The sequence below is a fragment of the Cariama cristata genome, unplaced genomic scaffold, assembly GCF_000690535.1.
Source record: "Cariama cristata isolate BGI_N322 unplaced genomic scaffold, ASM69053v1 scaffold19849, whole genome shotgun sequence".
Classification (NCBI taxonomy): domain Eukaryota; kingdom Metazoa; phylum Chordata; class Aves; order Cariamiformes; family Cariamidae; genus Cariama; species Cariama cristata.
In genome coordinates this window covers 525-15,845 of record NW_009634269.1, presented here as the reverse complement: position 1 = coordinate 15,845, position 15,321 = coordinate 525, and the positions used below count along the sequence as shown (strand labels likewise).

The 15,321-nt window shown below is 37.0% G+C and overlaps 1 protein-coding gene across 1 annotated transcript in view; it reads right to left on the bottom strand.

The window, feature by feature from the left end:
* Positions 1-14,762, bottom strand: part of DARS (aspartyl-tRNA synthetase) — a 41,511-nt gene extending 26,749 nt beyond the window's left edge. Inside the window, exons 1-3 of the mRNA XM_009707100.1 lie at positions 14,709-14,762; positions 8,398-8,490; positions 3,276-3,378 (exon numbers count right to left, since the gene is read on the bottom strand). Of these exons, the coding sequence (XP_009705402.1) occupies positions 3,276-3,378; positions 8,398-8,490; positions 14,709-14,733 (221 nt within the window). The 5' untranslated portion in view covers positions 14,734-14,762. The remainder of the gene's footprint in view (positions 1-3,275; positions 3,379-8,397; positions 8,491-14,708) is intronic.
* Between the last annotated feature and the right edge of the window lie 559 nt (positions 14,763-15,321).

Genomic DNA, 15,321 nt, shown 5'->3' with positions numbered 1-15,321 from the left:
GAAAATACTTCTGCAATATCGAGCAGTTCTGCTGGTATTACCAATTTATCTAGCTGATGAACTTATGCATATTTTTCTACATTGTGAAGTATTTTCATACAGGTTTATCCATCTTTTTTTTTTTTTTCAAATTTTTAATCTCTTTTCTGGATTTTCATTCTCTAGCCTACTATAAAAAGCCATCAAGTTACTTCCTGAGTGAAGGCACACTGTTTGGGTAGCTAAGTTAGAATCTGTTAACCACCTCTCCTAACTGCTATATCATATCATGTGGCTATGGTAGCATGGGGAAAGGCTCAGTGCTGATAAAAAAAAAAAAAGAAAAAAGGGAAAGAAACCCAAAACCAACCACACCCAATACTTTATGGAAAAAAAGCAGACTGATAAATTACTAATTGCACCACCTGGGACCTCTGTTGGCTGAAAGACAATTAACTCTTTCTCTTGTACAGCATCTGTATAAGGACTAGGTTGATTTTTTTTTTTTCTGATGAAAGACGTCAGAACTCCACAGCTGCCAATCCAGTATCTTGACTGGCTCTCTGTTGTTGGCTATGTATGTTTTGAAAGTTCAACTAGAAACTCTTCATAGTTAAACTCACTGAAATTTCTTTGCAAAATCGAGTTAAACCAGTATAAGGATCTTACACTAAAAAGAACTTATGATAATGCAGATAATTAGTGTGTGAATGTTGCTAGACCACAGAAGGTTATGAAAGTTCTTGGTTTCCATGTGCCAATATCTAAAAGAGGAACTGGTTTGTTTATTATTTATGAAAATTTGTACCAAAAAATGCTCATTATTTAATCAGTTCTCATTAAAAATTCAAGATCCAGAATTTCACAAACTATTTTAAAAAGAGTTTTGGACCTAGTATCAAAATAAAAGAAAGTAGCACATGAAAAATAAAGTTTACATACTACTAGTGAAAAAGTTTAGTTTAAAAATTTAATTGAAATGTAAGGGATTTAAATTAGATGTTTTATTCAATAAATGTGTATTTCCTCATTTAATGTGTAGGAAACAAGAGGAGATGATGAAAAAAGACACTAAGAAAGGCAGAGAAACAGTACAGTTGTTTTTAGATATCTAAGAACAGCCTCATCTGCTAGTAATAACAGCATCATCGCACAGCAGATGAAAACTAGCAGGAAAGTGACTGAAGACAAGGCAGGTATTGTTGCTGGCACAGTGGCCAGGAGTGCACTTACAAGTCAGGGAACAAGGCTGCTGACACGGTGACATTAGACAAAACTGGAGAAGATAAAATGTTGGAAAAAGGGAGAGCATGGCAGGATATTAATAAAATAGGTTTGTTGGTGGGAAGGAATCATGAGAAGGTGACTGCACTAATGGTGTTAAAAAACCAAAACCCCAAAAGAAAACCCAGCAGGCTGTAGCAGAAAAAGTTCTATCATTCAAAGAACATGATGATAAGCATGTAAGCATTTCAGAAGCACAAATAATGAGTGGAACATGGACGCTATAAGTTAGAGAGGCTGAAGTATCAGGTTTTAGCTAGAAAATGCTGTCACAAAAAGGAGCAGAATGAAAAGTCAAAACACAGTACAAACATCATGAGTCTGGCTACTCAGAGGAAATCAGGTCTATCACATCAAGAAAAGTGGGGAGATGACAGGGAGTTGGAAAGAACCTAAGGATGAGGTTCCATCTGATTTAACAGCTCACTGCTGCCAGAAGAGAAAGGAGCTTTGCCCTCTACTCTTTCCAGATACCCTTTTCCACCATTTACCACTCCTTGTTAGCTCTGGATCTCCTAGACCTAAATTACTAACCCGACAGAAAACTAACTGAGTAAAAAAAGATTAGTGAATAAAAAAAAAGTCACAGCAGGCTTACAAGTGGCAGAGTCAGCACAGAGAAGAAAAAAGTAAGTACCAACTTCCCTCTCATGAGCTCCTAGCCACTGAGCTCTGCCACTCATGAAACAAGAAATTCAGTTGTGGAGGAAAGAACCATGAAGAAAACTGAAAAAGAGAAATGTTGGAGAGAACTGGAGAATAGGAGAGTGAGCATCACAACTATAAGAGTCCATTGTTTTGTAGCGCAAGTTTGTCGAGAGAGTACAGGCAGACTGTTGGTAGGTTAAAGGGTGATGAATTGGGGAACGAGTAGATTATACACTTAATTCTTTTCAGAGATTCTAAGCGCTGGAGAGAACAAACTATTTCATGAAGAAATAGAACTAAACAGCATGCTTCACACTGGCACTGCCAACACTAAGCACCGCCAAACAACAAACACTGCTGGTTCTGTTTCCCCGTTGCCTTGAACCTCATCAGCAGAAGCATTATCCTAACCTTCTTAACTTGGCTTCTGGAAGTCTATACTATAATGAATCCCTCCTCTCCCTGACATATTGAAGGTTGAAGGCTGTAGCACTTTTGCAGCTAATTAGTGGGGCTCCCTTCCCAGGCATGAGCATAGTGCCAAGAACTACACAGAAGCAACTCAAGTGCCACATGTTAAACATATTATTGTACCAAATTGATCCACATTTCTATTTATGAACAAGCAGATATACATGATTAAAAGCTCTACTATGAAAACACCTTCGTCACGCAAGCATATTTAGTATTGGACAACTCGAAAGTACAATCTTGAGGCAAGTAGCAGGGGAAGGTAATTTTTTATCTTTAAGAACAAAACAAACCAAATAACTGATTTTAAAGTGCTGCAACAAATACTTGTTTAATTGGCAAGTCTAACTATTACCCCCCTAAATATTTTACAAAGTAACTTAAATCCCTCATTAATCATTCTAGTGCCAAAAATGAGGTGTAAATAAGATTCAGTGCACAGAAGCTACTCTTAATTTCTTCAACTCAGTAAGCCACATGCCATATTGAACTTCTTCACATCAGTTCTAGCAATAAAATGTATTACTACACTGCACATCTTGTAGAAGAAAAACCCTGAACATGGCCAGACACACACAAACACCACACACAAAATGAAGTATCCCACTAAGCTCAGCTTGCCAGACTTTTTGTTAGCCAGTATGAAAGTAAATGTAGGTTGTCCATGGCGAGAGAATGCTGCTTCAGCAGTTCAGAATGAATTTCAAGCCTGTTCTCTATTTTATCTTTTGTCAGTGTAATGTATTCAACGCAATAGTGAGCTGACAATTTAAATAACTACATTTTAAAACAAACGAAGCATTGATGTTAATGTGTGAAAATGGTCCCAACCCCTGGGAGTCCTGGTTCCCACCATTGTTTACTCTGACAACAGGATATAATTGCTTACTTACTTGGCAGCAAACTTTACCATCTGCTTGCTTGCATGCTGTCCCACAGCCACAAGAGCCTGGATATTAAACTGCTGCTGACGCAGGACTAAGAAACACTGCTTCCCTGAATACAAAGAAAAACAACACAGGTGTATTAAGGACAAGTTACTCGAGGTCTTTGTGAATGAGAAAAAATGTTTTACTACTTTAATATTAAGCTGAGCTTTCAAAGGGTGTGTGTATGTCTCTCTCCCTCGCCACTCCCCCACAGCTACATCAAACTAGTCAGTTCTGCATGTACACATATACCCCCCAAACATTAAGATAAATCAAATAATTCTGCCTTACATCTATAAACAAATGAATGAACATTTTCTAAAAATAACAATAGGCCTTCCAAGATAAATAACATCTAGACAAAACAAAAGTTAGAAATCATAACTTTTAGAATATCTATTGTTCTTCAACTGCAAGAAGTAAATCGTACTTTTCCTTGTTGCTTTTCTCACAACTACTTCAACTCTTCATTAGTTTTTTCTCATCTTCTCAAATTAAAGCTGTAGAGTTCACTTTACAAAGCTGCTCTGAGAGAAAACAGGCTTGCTTTTGCACCACAGGGACTAAACCAACAATGTTCATTCTATAATACACCACACATTCAGAATGAAGGGGAACAAAAAGAGTATTGATTCTGGTGAATGACAAGAACCTGAAAGATCCAAGTAAAAATTCCTGTAAGAGTAATTTATTCACGAACAGCTTAGGGAAAAACAAGTTAATAGGAGTTAATGATAATTTACAAAGAACATAATGCACTTTGTTGACTTTTAAAATGAGTATCTCCAAGTCAACAAAGCTCTTTCTAACCTGTTTAGCTGACAATCATTTCATATTTCTCCTCACATCTCTAATAATCATTTATTCCTTAACTTAGATTTAAGGAAATATGGTGATTTTAAATGCTTCCTCCTCAGAGAGAGAAATAAACAACACATTATTGTTGTACTAGTATCTGATAAAATGCATCAGTATCATTTTAATTCCAAGTTCTGACTGATAACGTTATAACATTTCCATTAAAATAGTGAGAATAGGAAGAATCCAGCAGCTTTGCTATAGATAGCTATTTCCCAGTTATTGTTGACTTAGATTATAAAACACTAAAATCAACATAAATCTAACTTGAACACTGACACTAAAAAGCCAGTTGCAGACTTCATTTGTAATTATGCAATTACCATTCCTGACACATAGCTGCAGACAATTTAAACAGTATCAGAAGATAAATGCAGAACATTGACACACAATCCAATGGAAATAAAAGCAAACATACAAAACTAGTACAAAATATCATTAAAAATTAACATTCTAATTATTGGAAACAATTAACCCTGTCCTATGATTGTGATTTCAGAAATGCAGCAAAATAAATCCCGTATTTTCAGAAAACGGAGTACAACTATTTCTGTATTCCAGAGGCTGCAGTATCTAAGTAAAGTAATATGGTATGGATGTATGTATTTCTTGCAGGCAAACATTAAGCCACAGATTTAAATTAGACAAGTACAGGCTTCAGATATTAAATGGAGCCTTCAGTGGTACACATGCCTGTGTTTCAGATCCAGCAAATCAACAAACGAAGTACAATTTTTCCACAGGACACAATATGCTAAGTCTCTTTGGATAAGCTTATGCGTATCTCACATCTTTGACATCTCAGTATTTCTTACTTACAGTGTGGTTTGAAACAGTATTTCCTAGAAAACAGTATTTGTCTCCATGATTTCCATCACAAATTTAGCAAAGTATCATAGAAGTTTCAGCAATGATGTATTAGGTGCTCAAACAAAAAATACACAGCTGAAGACAGCTACAATGTCACTCAACTAGTAAATATTTACAGAGAAGACAGCGAAATAAATGGAGGGACCCTGCTATCATACTAATCAGAAGCAAAAGTTTGGCAGTTGTACTTAATCCCAAACACTAGGAAGTCTGATCAATATCTGCATTATAAAAGGACTCAAATCTTTTTGTCATGAGTAACAGTAGTTGTTTTCATGAGGAAAGAGGATGTTTTGTAGAATATAACCACTTCTCATCACATAGAAGATAAGTGATCAAACAAACCTCACTGACAGGAATAGATAAAATATCACAGTTACAAAGATTATAGGAGGAAACAGAGCTTTTCCCAAAAGATCCAAAGGCTTGCAAAATAAAGTATCAAAAAGAAAAGCCATAATCAAATCTAATTAATGATTAGATGACCCTCCAGATCAAGAGATGGAAAAAAGTAAGCATCAGAGTTAGAAAAAATTGGGATTACGGGATGTTCTCCACATGTTTCAAAGTATTTACGTGGTATTTAAGTGAAAAGTATAAGACCAACTTTACTCACATTCAACACTAAACTACTCTTAGGTTTCTATAAAACAAACCAATACTGTGTCCCAAAAGAATGTCTAAAAAGATGAAACATTTCAAAAGAAACTTAGTTAAAAAAGGTCTGATTCAGTTTAATGCAAGGAACTTTTAGTCATTGAACAAATAAGAGAAGACAACACACAGAGAATCCTGTCAAAAGTAAGCACATAAAATCAAACAGGAATCCATTTCCCTTCTTGCATGTAAGTACCAAATGACACAAGACCTTATGAGAGAAAAGGATGTAAGGAAGGAATGTGTATGAAGAGTAAAAAATGTTTGGTCATATAAATTAATACATTGGTTAGTTACAGACATCTGCCAGTAAAGAGAAAATTTTATATGGTTTATTATAAAAATTGGTCCAGTATTTAAGTTGCTCTTGGTGGTACTCTTATTTTCAGACATACTATTTTGATGTTTTATAAACCTTTACATTCATAAACTGAAAATAAGTTCAGGTCCAACATACTGCGCAAGTCCTAGCTGCCTGGCAGAACCCAGACTGATTTCCCAACTGCTTTTCAACGATAAACGTGATCAGTAGCTTAGAATGACTTTAAAATAAGGCCAGAAATAACATTTATCCAATCTATGATAAAAACCACAGGGCCCCAAGCACTTTAATTTTAGTACAACCCACAGAAATTCCCAACACCCCATTCTTTACACATCCTTCAGTTAATTTCCATCAGACTTCATGAGTGTCTTGCTATACGAGATGGCTGGATTCTGCAGTTGTTCACATTCATTTTTTTTTGGTTTATTGGTCAGAACTAGACAGGGTTAAATAAAGGATATGTTGGTTATTTAGGAGTCAAATTCGAGCTTCTGAGAAAAACTAAAGCTATTTTTGTGTAAGATTTTCCTGTTTCCTGCAAGATTTTCCTTTCCATAATGGTAGGAATAGCACCACGACGTGTGTGGGAAAGGCTAATATTACTTTTTATCCAAACATTTGCTTTTCTTGTAAGATTCTTTCCCCTAAAGCCTAAGTAAACAAGCATATGGCATTCCCTAGCAGCATTCCCTGAACGTCAGAATTGTTCTGTGTTGTCAGACCAAGAGGGAACAAGAAGCACAATCGATAAATTGAGAACACTTCATGCCCATAATCAACTCCTTTTGCTTTCATTCTTCAGGTTGTGTCAAGAGTTCTGAAAATAAGCACTGTTATTTCACGAAAAACAATAGTCTTTCCTGAGGTCAATGATGAAGGATGACAACCAGCTTCTTGTAAGTTAATACCATGTTAGACATATGTTAGTCTGACTGAAGTAAATGCTTATATCGTGCAAGATATCATATATAAATGTAATATAGACAGTAATACACAACCATTGAACTTTATGTTGTTTTAAAGATCTGCATAGACACCTGTCTTTAATATACTAAATTCTGTTAATAGTCTGAACTCTTCCTACAATTGCAAAAGAAAAAACTATAAGGATACTCCTATTGTATACTGATAGTAACATTCAAATTAGATAGAGCATCTCCTGTCTGAACAACTTCAAGTTAAAACGACCGAGGCTTTCACAGCTTTTGGGGTTGACAATCACTATACGTAGCAAAGAGAGACTTCCATGTAAGACCACACTACAGAACCATTGAGGAAATCACAGAGGAATCTCTAAATTTAAAGATTCTAATACAAATTAGAATGTGCATTATATGTATATATTTACATGCGGTTCCTTATTTTAACTGACTGCAGTACAGACACTCATTAAGAAGGATGTTTTTTAAGCAAATGAAGCCTCAAAAAGAGAAATTAATCTGGTATCTGTGACAATATTCTGTACTGGATACTTGCCCCCAGTTTGCATTATTCCCAATTCTAAGACTACTGTTAAGTTTAATTTGTGAAGGTAATTTCTTTAGGCTCTTTTCTTTCAACTCTTGGGAAGACAAGGTATTTATATCTCACTACAGAGCTGCCAAACATAACTGAAATGAGTACAACAGTTGTCAGCATCTGATGTCACATGAAAAGGCCAAAGCCTATTTAAGTTTGCATATGGCAAACTGATCTCCAGAGAGAACTTCTGATTCCAGGGAAGAAATATGGCTGTCAGACAGCCAAGTATGACAGCCCACACTACCGAGAACCTATAAAAGGATTTTCCCTTTGTCTTGTTAAAGAAAGATGATATTTCTTATTTTAAGTTCATATTGATATAATCACATACTGGTAACTGAAAGTAAAAATTCTGAAAACTTAACATAGATTTTTGACTCCTATCAAAGAAAAGGTATAGTGAAAAGATTCATATGCAGCAGAATAAATACGGCCTGATAACTGATACATTTATAATAAAAACACATTTTACAATAGAAGCTTGTAACTGTTTTATCTCACAACTGTTAACACCCAAAGAAGAATGACTATAATATTTTTAAATTCCTATTATTTACAATTGTCCATGCATTATTTAGTAATACGATAAAACCAAAATGCACTTTTACTACAATGTAATAGTAATATCTGATTTCCATTTGGCTGAAAACAAAAATTCCTTTCCCCTCTTGAGAAAAGACAGATGGAAAAAAAAAAGAAAAAAACCAAAGTGAACACCAAGTGAACACTGGGTAACCACGTAGCAAAGTTTTCTTGTATGCAAGACACAACTAACATGTTATAAAGCCAGAATAAACGTTTACGTTATAGTAACAACATGAGGAAATAAAAATAAAAACCCTGGAGGCATCTCACCTTTAGCTCTGCTTGTATGAATTCTGCCACGCACCCACACCACTTGATCAGCCTTCTCCAGTGTCAAGTCTTTTATTCGAATCAAAACTCTATCTGAATTACAGGAAAAAAAAAAAAAAACAAACCCACATTTTAAAACGGTTTTGGTTTTTTGGAAGCAAAACATTTTTCACTTTAAAATCCAAATACATTTTCTATCACGGCTAAAATTTATAATAAATCCAAAACATTTTTTTTTTAATCTACAGCATAATAGATGTACTGAAAACACATAAGATCTTATTTCCTTTTGCAGTGAACTACACTCGATCAAGTAGTTTTAAATTGGCTCAAGCTTATTGTTTGACTTACATAGCAGGGTCAAACTGCACTAAAACAAAAGGAAGACTTACTGTAGTTCACGGATGGCAAAACCCAGCATGACTACGTGATTTTTGATAGGACTTCACTGTGCTGCACTGTACTACCTGCACTTATTAGCCTGAATTTCTGCTAGCTAAGGGACATCTGCCCTGCTCCACCATGCGATGTGAAAGTTGGTATGTTGAACACAGCAAAACTACGGCTCGTAGTGACATGACTACTCTCTGTATCTACCTAAGTATGGTGAGTATCACCATAAAGTAATTATCATTTAAAATAAAGAAGAGAAAGAAACCACAAATAAATATGCATTAGAAATTAAAGCAAGATTTCTTTTGATAAAAATGTTAGCATTTTTGAGCAACAAGAGTATTACTGTGTAAAACAAGCAAAATTTATTTTAAGAAAGAATCTCTTTAACAACCTGATCAAGCACTACTGTCATTGTAGGAGCCAGGATTCATCAAAAAAACCCTTTCAAATTCTATGTACCCAAGAAAGCTAAATAACAATAGGCATGCATGGTTTGGAAAGGACAGATTTTGGATATTAAAGGAAAAAAAATTATCACAGAAAATATTTTTAAATCAATCAGGACTTTAAAAATTGTATACAACCATTAGGAGCTGCCAATATGCTGGCTGCATGCCACTATTCCTTGAAATATACTTGTTTAACTGGATTTTTCCATAAATTTTTGGCCAAATGTATTTTCGCATGGTCTCAAACACTTATTTCTTATAGTATCTAAAAATCAGTTACAGAACATACATAGCATTGTACAGAACCTCAACAGTTCTAACAGCTACACTTGCTCATTTACAGTTTGTATGTGGTTAAAAACATTGCTTTTTAGACAAAACAAAATCTTCAAGGGAGATATCGATCCTTATGGGTCTCTTCCAATTCAAGGTATTCTATGAGTCTATGACATAACATAACCCAAGCAAATTCACTCTCTCTGCCTTTCAGCACACTTCTCTCGTTTCAAAATAACATTAAATTTACTAAGGCACTTCCACTCTAGACTTTTCCCGCCAGAACTTTTCCAAAGTTTGCCTACCCCAGGTTACCATCTGCTGTTCTGGACTCCTTCCTTCTGTCTCTGAATACCAGTCACAGCTTGCCCTGCAAGCCTATTATTCTGCACTGAGAATTTTAGGGGGTTGAAAATGTTTATTAGCTTATGCTCTGGGCACTGTAGCTTTTTCTTTGCAGACACACATCAAAACCAGAACAGAATGAAAGTGCACAGAGAAATGTGATAGGAAATTAACTCAAATATATTAACAATGTGTGTGTGTGCATGCACGCACTGGGGAAGGGAGAAAGGGGAATGAAGATGTTATCACTTGCCAGCAACTTCTGATGTTCAAACTTTATCAGTATACTACCATAGGAAACACATAACCAGCACAACCCATAAGCTTTAGTATTTCTAAGAGTCTGACACTCAGACAGTTAAAATTACCTCAGTCAACTTAAAATCGTATTGTTAGAAATGTAAAACATTTTCCATGCGCAAGCATAAAGGCAGAATGAGGTGCTACTCTTTTTATGGTTCCTTAGTGTTTCAGGAACCATCTGCATTAGATAAATACCTTTAAAAGTCTTTTGGATACATAATGGTTCATGTTTCATCAAGACTACACGAGACACCTTTAACACAAAAATTTTTATATGGTATGTATTATTAAAAACTATTTCACCTTTCATAAACAGGTTAATAAAACAATACCCAAAAAGAGACATCATAAAGTCATTTTTCCCAACAGCACATCACAGAATCACAGCATGGCTGAGGTTGGAAGGGACCTCTGGAGGTTATGTGGTCCAAGATCCTGCTCAAGCAGGGCCACCGAGAGCCAGATGCCCAGGACCATGCCCAGATGGCTTTTGAATATCTCCAAGGATGGAAACTCCACAACCTCTCTGGGCAATCTGTGCCAGTGCTCAGTCACCCTTACACTAAAAAAGTGTTTCCTGATGCTCGGAGGGGACCTCCTGTGTTTCAGCTTGTGCCCATTGCCTCTGGTCCCGTCAATGTGCTCCACTGAAAAGAGCTAGATGCAGCCACTGTTATGTCACTCTGTTTCCTCCTTTCAACACTTCCCAAACCTGGTCTTCATTTCCTCTCATTTCTAAAATGCCAGTAGTTCACGATAATGTCTAGATGTTAGTGTAAGCAATCGTTTGTCACTCATTTTCTCTTGTCCAACCAACATACTGTAGCTCAAGTCCCCCCTCTGTACCCTCACATATCATTTCACCTGGAATTCCTTTCAGTTCATTTGTATCTCTTCCATGATAAAAATGAAGCTTCCTGCTCTCACCTTTAAGGTCCTCCCACTGTACTCTTCAGACTACCATCTCCTTTTCCTTTCACAAATGCAAGCTATAGTTACATCTTCTTGCCACATAAACACTTACAGACGATTAAATTATGCAAAAATAAAAGATGTTTTAAACTGTGCTACAGTTGCAGTGAAGACAAGGGAACAAAGATTTTCAACAAAGTCCAAACAAAACACTTCTTAAGTCTGAAATTACACTTCAGTCCCAATACAATATTCATGCTATCTCACCTTCATTGTCATTTTGAATCATGTTTAAGCAGAAACTCTATTTTTTCGTTTCCTTCATGTATAGCAGAATCTCTTCTTTTCAACATACTAAATATCCTTACCTTTCTCTCAGAACTCCAGCTTCTTCTGTACATGTGAGGAGAGGATAAAAACCCAAAAAGCTGTGTGGGTTATACTATACAAAATCACTTTTCCACCCCCAGACCCCCATTCCCTGCCTGTCACACCACCCTGTTTACTAAGTTCATTTATCTTGCATCATGGAGTTTTGAACAGTATGATCAATATTTCTGCTGTCTCTGTGAAGTGCCAGTATCTTCACAATGTTGGATAAATTTGAAAAAAAGAAGATAAGTTTAATTAAAAAACCTGAAAGCCAAAAGCAGTATAAGATGAAAGCAGCTTCCAGGGAAGGGAGATGAAAGCAATGGGGCCGAAGGGAGAAAAACAGAAAGGCAAATGGAGTTTTACTAGCAATCATAGCCTCCAGCAGGCAGGAAGGATTTAAAAGACATGATGTAAGAGGAAGTGAGAACATCAGATAGCCAGGGCAGCCAACATTAGCAGAAGACTGAAGTGGGCCAAGAATGAAGGCACAGGTGTGTGTGAGATCAGTAGAGCAGGGTGGAGCATCTATACAACTGTGTGCACATATGAAGGGAGTCATAATTTGCCTGCAGAGGAACAAGAACCTATGAGTACAGAAAAAGGACAACAAGCCTATCCCTTAGAAAGGGAGAATTAATTTCCTCTGATAACTCTAAGCTTTTTAACTTCCCATGTCCAGTCAGTGTCCTCAGGACAGCGCAGCTACTACAGCAAACCTAAAAGCAACAGGGCTGCAGACATCCAACTGAGCTCCTATCCATGTCCGTGCTGTCTGTATTGTCTGCTGGCTCCAGTTACCAGACGGTGTGTGGATCTGCACATGTCATACCACAATTCATCATTCTGACTTAGAAATGGCATGTACCCACACAGACTTCAGAAACAAACGAGATTAATACAGTACAGACAGATGGGAACACTCACATTTGTGCTTCCCTGTCACCCCCTGCCTCAAGCAGTAGCTCCTCCAAAACACTCAACACAAGCAGAATACTTCAGGGAAAAGCATGCGCACACTACTGCTGACGAGTGATGACTTCACTCTCCTGTGAGTTCTTTGATCAGAGCTCTTCCTGGCAAGAACTACTGAATCTTCAAATAAGAGGGCATTAGTCTCAAGGAAGGGACTAGGCTGATCTTGAACTTATTTTATAGGCATTTTGGTTTTTATCGTGACCTAATTTTGGTGCTCTGGATAACCACCTTCTAAAAAAACCAGAACAGCAGGAGTGTTGTAGGTTCTGTTTCAAGCCCAATGGAAAACCTACTCGATCTTGTCCATACATTGGCTGAGACTATTTTTTTCTAAAACAAGGACAGAAAGTCAAGGGGACAACAGATATTAATACAGCACTCAGCGTTTTTCATATTTTCATATCATTTCCTGTAGCTTTTGCCATTTTCCTTCTCAACATTTTTTTTTCTCCACAGTATTTTTGAGTGTTTCTTTTCAATATAACACAGTTGACAGGGTAGATATTCTCCATGAGAGTAGGATTTGATCCACCATCTCAATCTGCCAGCTTGGGTCTCCCACACAGTTGTTTGCTATGGGGTGTGAAACTGGCAGAGGAAACACAGCTTGCAGAAACTCTAGTGAGCCAAATGCCACCACACAAGAGTGCAGGGAGAGGAGATCCAACAGGACAATCTTTCAGCCCAAAGTCAGCAGTGCAGGTTACCCAGTCAGATGCTAACTTGGAGAAGTTACCTTTTTCTTAACATTATACCTTTTATGTTGCAGCTACACAACAATTCATGGATTGTTATGTGGTGACACATAACTATGGATGACTACGTTCCTGCACCTTCCAGCAGTCAGCAGACCCCTAGCCAACTTCTTCCACTTTGCTAAGCTGGTTAAACAAGTTGTTATTATTAGCATGTTGAAATGGATCAGCAGAAGATTCAGCATTAGGAACAGGGAGACAACAGCAGCCAGCAGCTGGGCTGGCTTACAATAAGATTTCAACTTTAGTTCCCTTTCTTTGACGGCTAGTATGTACTTCATTCAATAATGACTGTTAATAGTCTCCAGTGATTTTCTTGTCCTGTCACATTCTTGACATAATGTTCCCCTTCAGTTAGTTTCAACCTATGATTGCTTCTGTGGCTCCTCCTCTTCCCTATCTTCTGCATTTCCCTTCCTAAGGAAGGTCAACCAAAACAACCATTCAGAGGACAAAAAAAAAAAAAAAAATCACCTAATCATAGCTTATGTTCCTTTTTTTACATTTCACTATGAAGAAGTTACAAGAAGCCAGTCTATTACCTTCCCTTGTTCCCGTTTCATGCACCAAATAATATGAAGATTAATATTTCTTGGGATGTTGGCCTGGAAGATTGTTCTCTAGCTGACAAGTCTTTCTGAATCCCAATTCCCTATCAGTAGAAAATGAGAATTTCCTGAATTCACACTGGTGTGAATAATGATAAAACCCATAAATATTAATATACACTATTAATGGATTTGGTGCTCATATGCAGGAGTAATGAAGGCTGCATAAAGAGACAGATATCCTACTCAGAGAGAGAGCAACGTTGCAGTAAGTCATAGCAGAACTTACTCCACAGAAAGACAAAAACTGACATCTCAGAACTCAGTACATTATAAATAATAATAATTTAATCCAAAAAAAGTGAAGCGTGCAGTAATGGACAGAGACAAAAACTGACAAACTGTGTAGGGCGTGGTCCAGGTAAGGGCAAAGCTTGAGATTCCATAACCTTTCTGGACCCAGCTACAATATCCAACCACACTCACAATTTTTTTTCCTTCTATCTAATCAGAATTTCCTGTGTTCCGACTTGTACCCATGACCTCCTGCCCAACCACCACACACCTTCAAGAGTCTGGCTTTATCTTCTGTACACCCTCCCATTAAATAGCTTCAAACAGTAGTAACATCACCCCACAGCTTCCTCTCCTCCAGGTTGAACAAGCCCAGCTCCTTCAGCCTCTCCTCAGAGATCCTGTGCTCCAGTCCCTCGAGCCACTTGGGAGCAACCACTGGACTGCCTCCAAAATGTTAATGTCTTCCTTGCACTGGAGAGCTCAAAACTGGACACAACACTCCAAATGTAGGCTCACAAGTGCCCAATGTATTCAAATAAAGGGAAAGAATGGCAGCAGGATTTGCATGAAAAAGTTTAGTAAATGATCTCAGAACAAGTACTGAAGATATCAAGTCCATAACTTCTTTTTTCCTTCCTGCCTCCCCCCTTTTAAAAAACTTTTTTCCTTTTTTAACTGACCTGGTTTCTCTTGGGATTGTATCATTGATGACACTCCATATCTTTCCTTAGCATAATCCTAAAATGGAGGTGAGAAACACGTATCAAAGCAGCATATACAAAAAAGATGAATAAAATCATTACAGAGTTAACTGAGGTAATACAAAACAATTAGCCACAATACTAAAGTCAAGAAATTGTGTTTTAGCCCTTAAAAGATATACAAGTGAGAGAATACAATTGTGCCCTGTAAGAAAAAAAAATATATCCAACAGCAAACACGCATTAGGATCATTATTTGCTACACAGAAGTTAGTGTGAATACCTCTATAAAGAGCCTATTCCTGAAAAGATATTTGAGTCCTACAGGACTAGAGTCACTGCTAAGTTATCTCCTTCCTATACTCCGGTCCACTAAGAAATCCAGCAGATCACATGTCACTATGACAGCCAAAGAAAGCTTGACTGATTACTAACAAAATCTGTTAGGTAAGACACAGAGGGATGGGGCCTTTACATCCAAAAAGATCACAATTCTAGCTTCCCAACTAAACCTACTCAGTTCCAAATAGAAAAGCCTTGGTTTACTTACTCTATTCAATATATGAACCTAACTTAATTCTAAATACTTTCT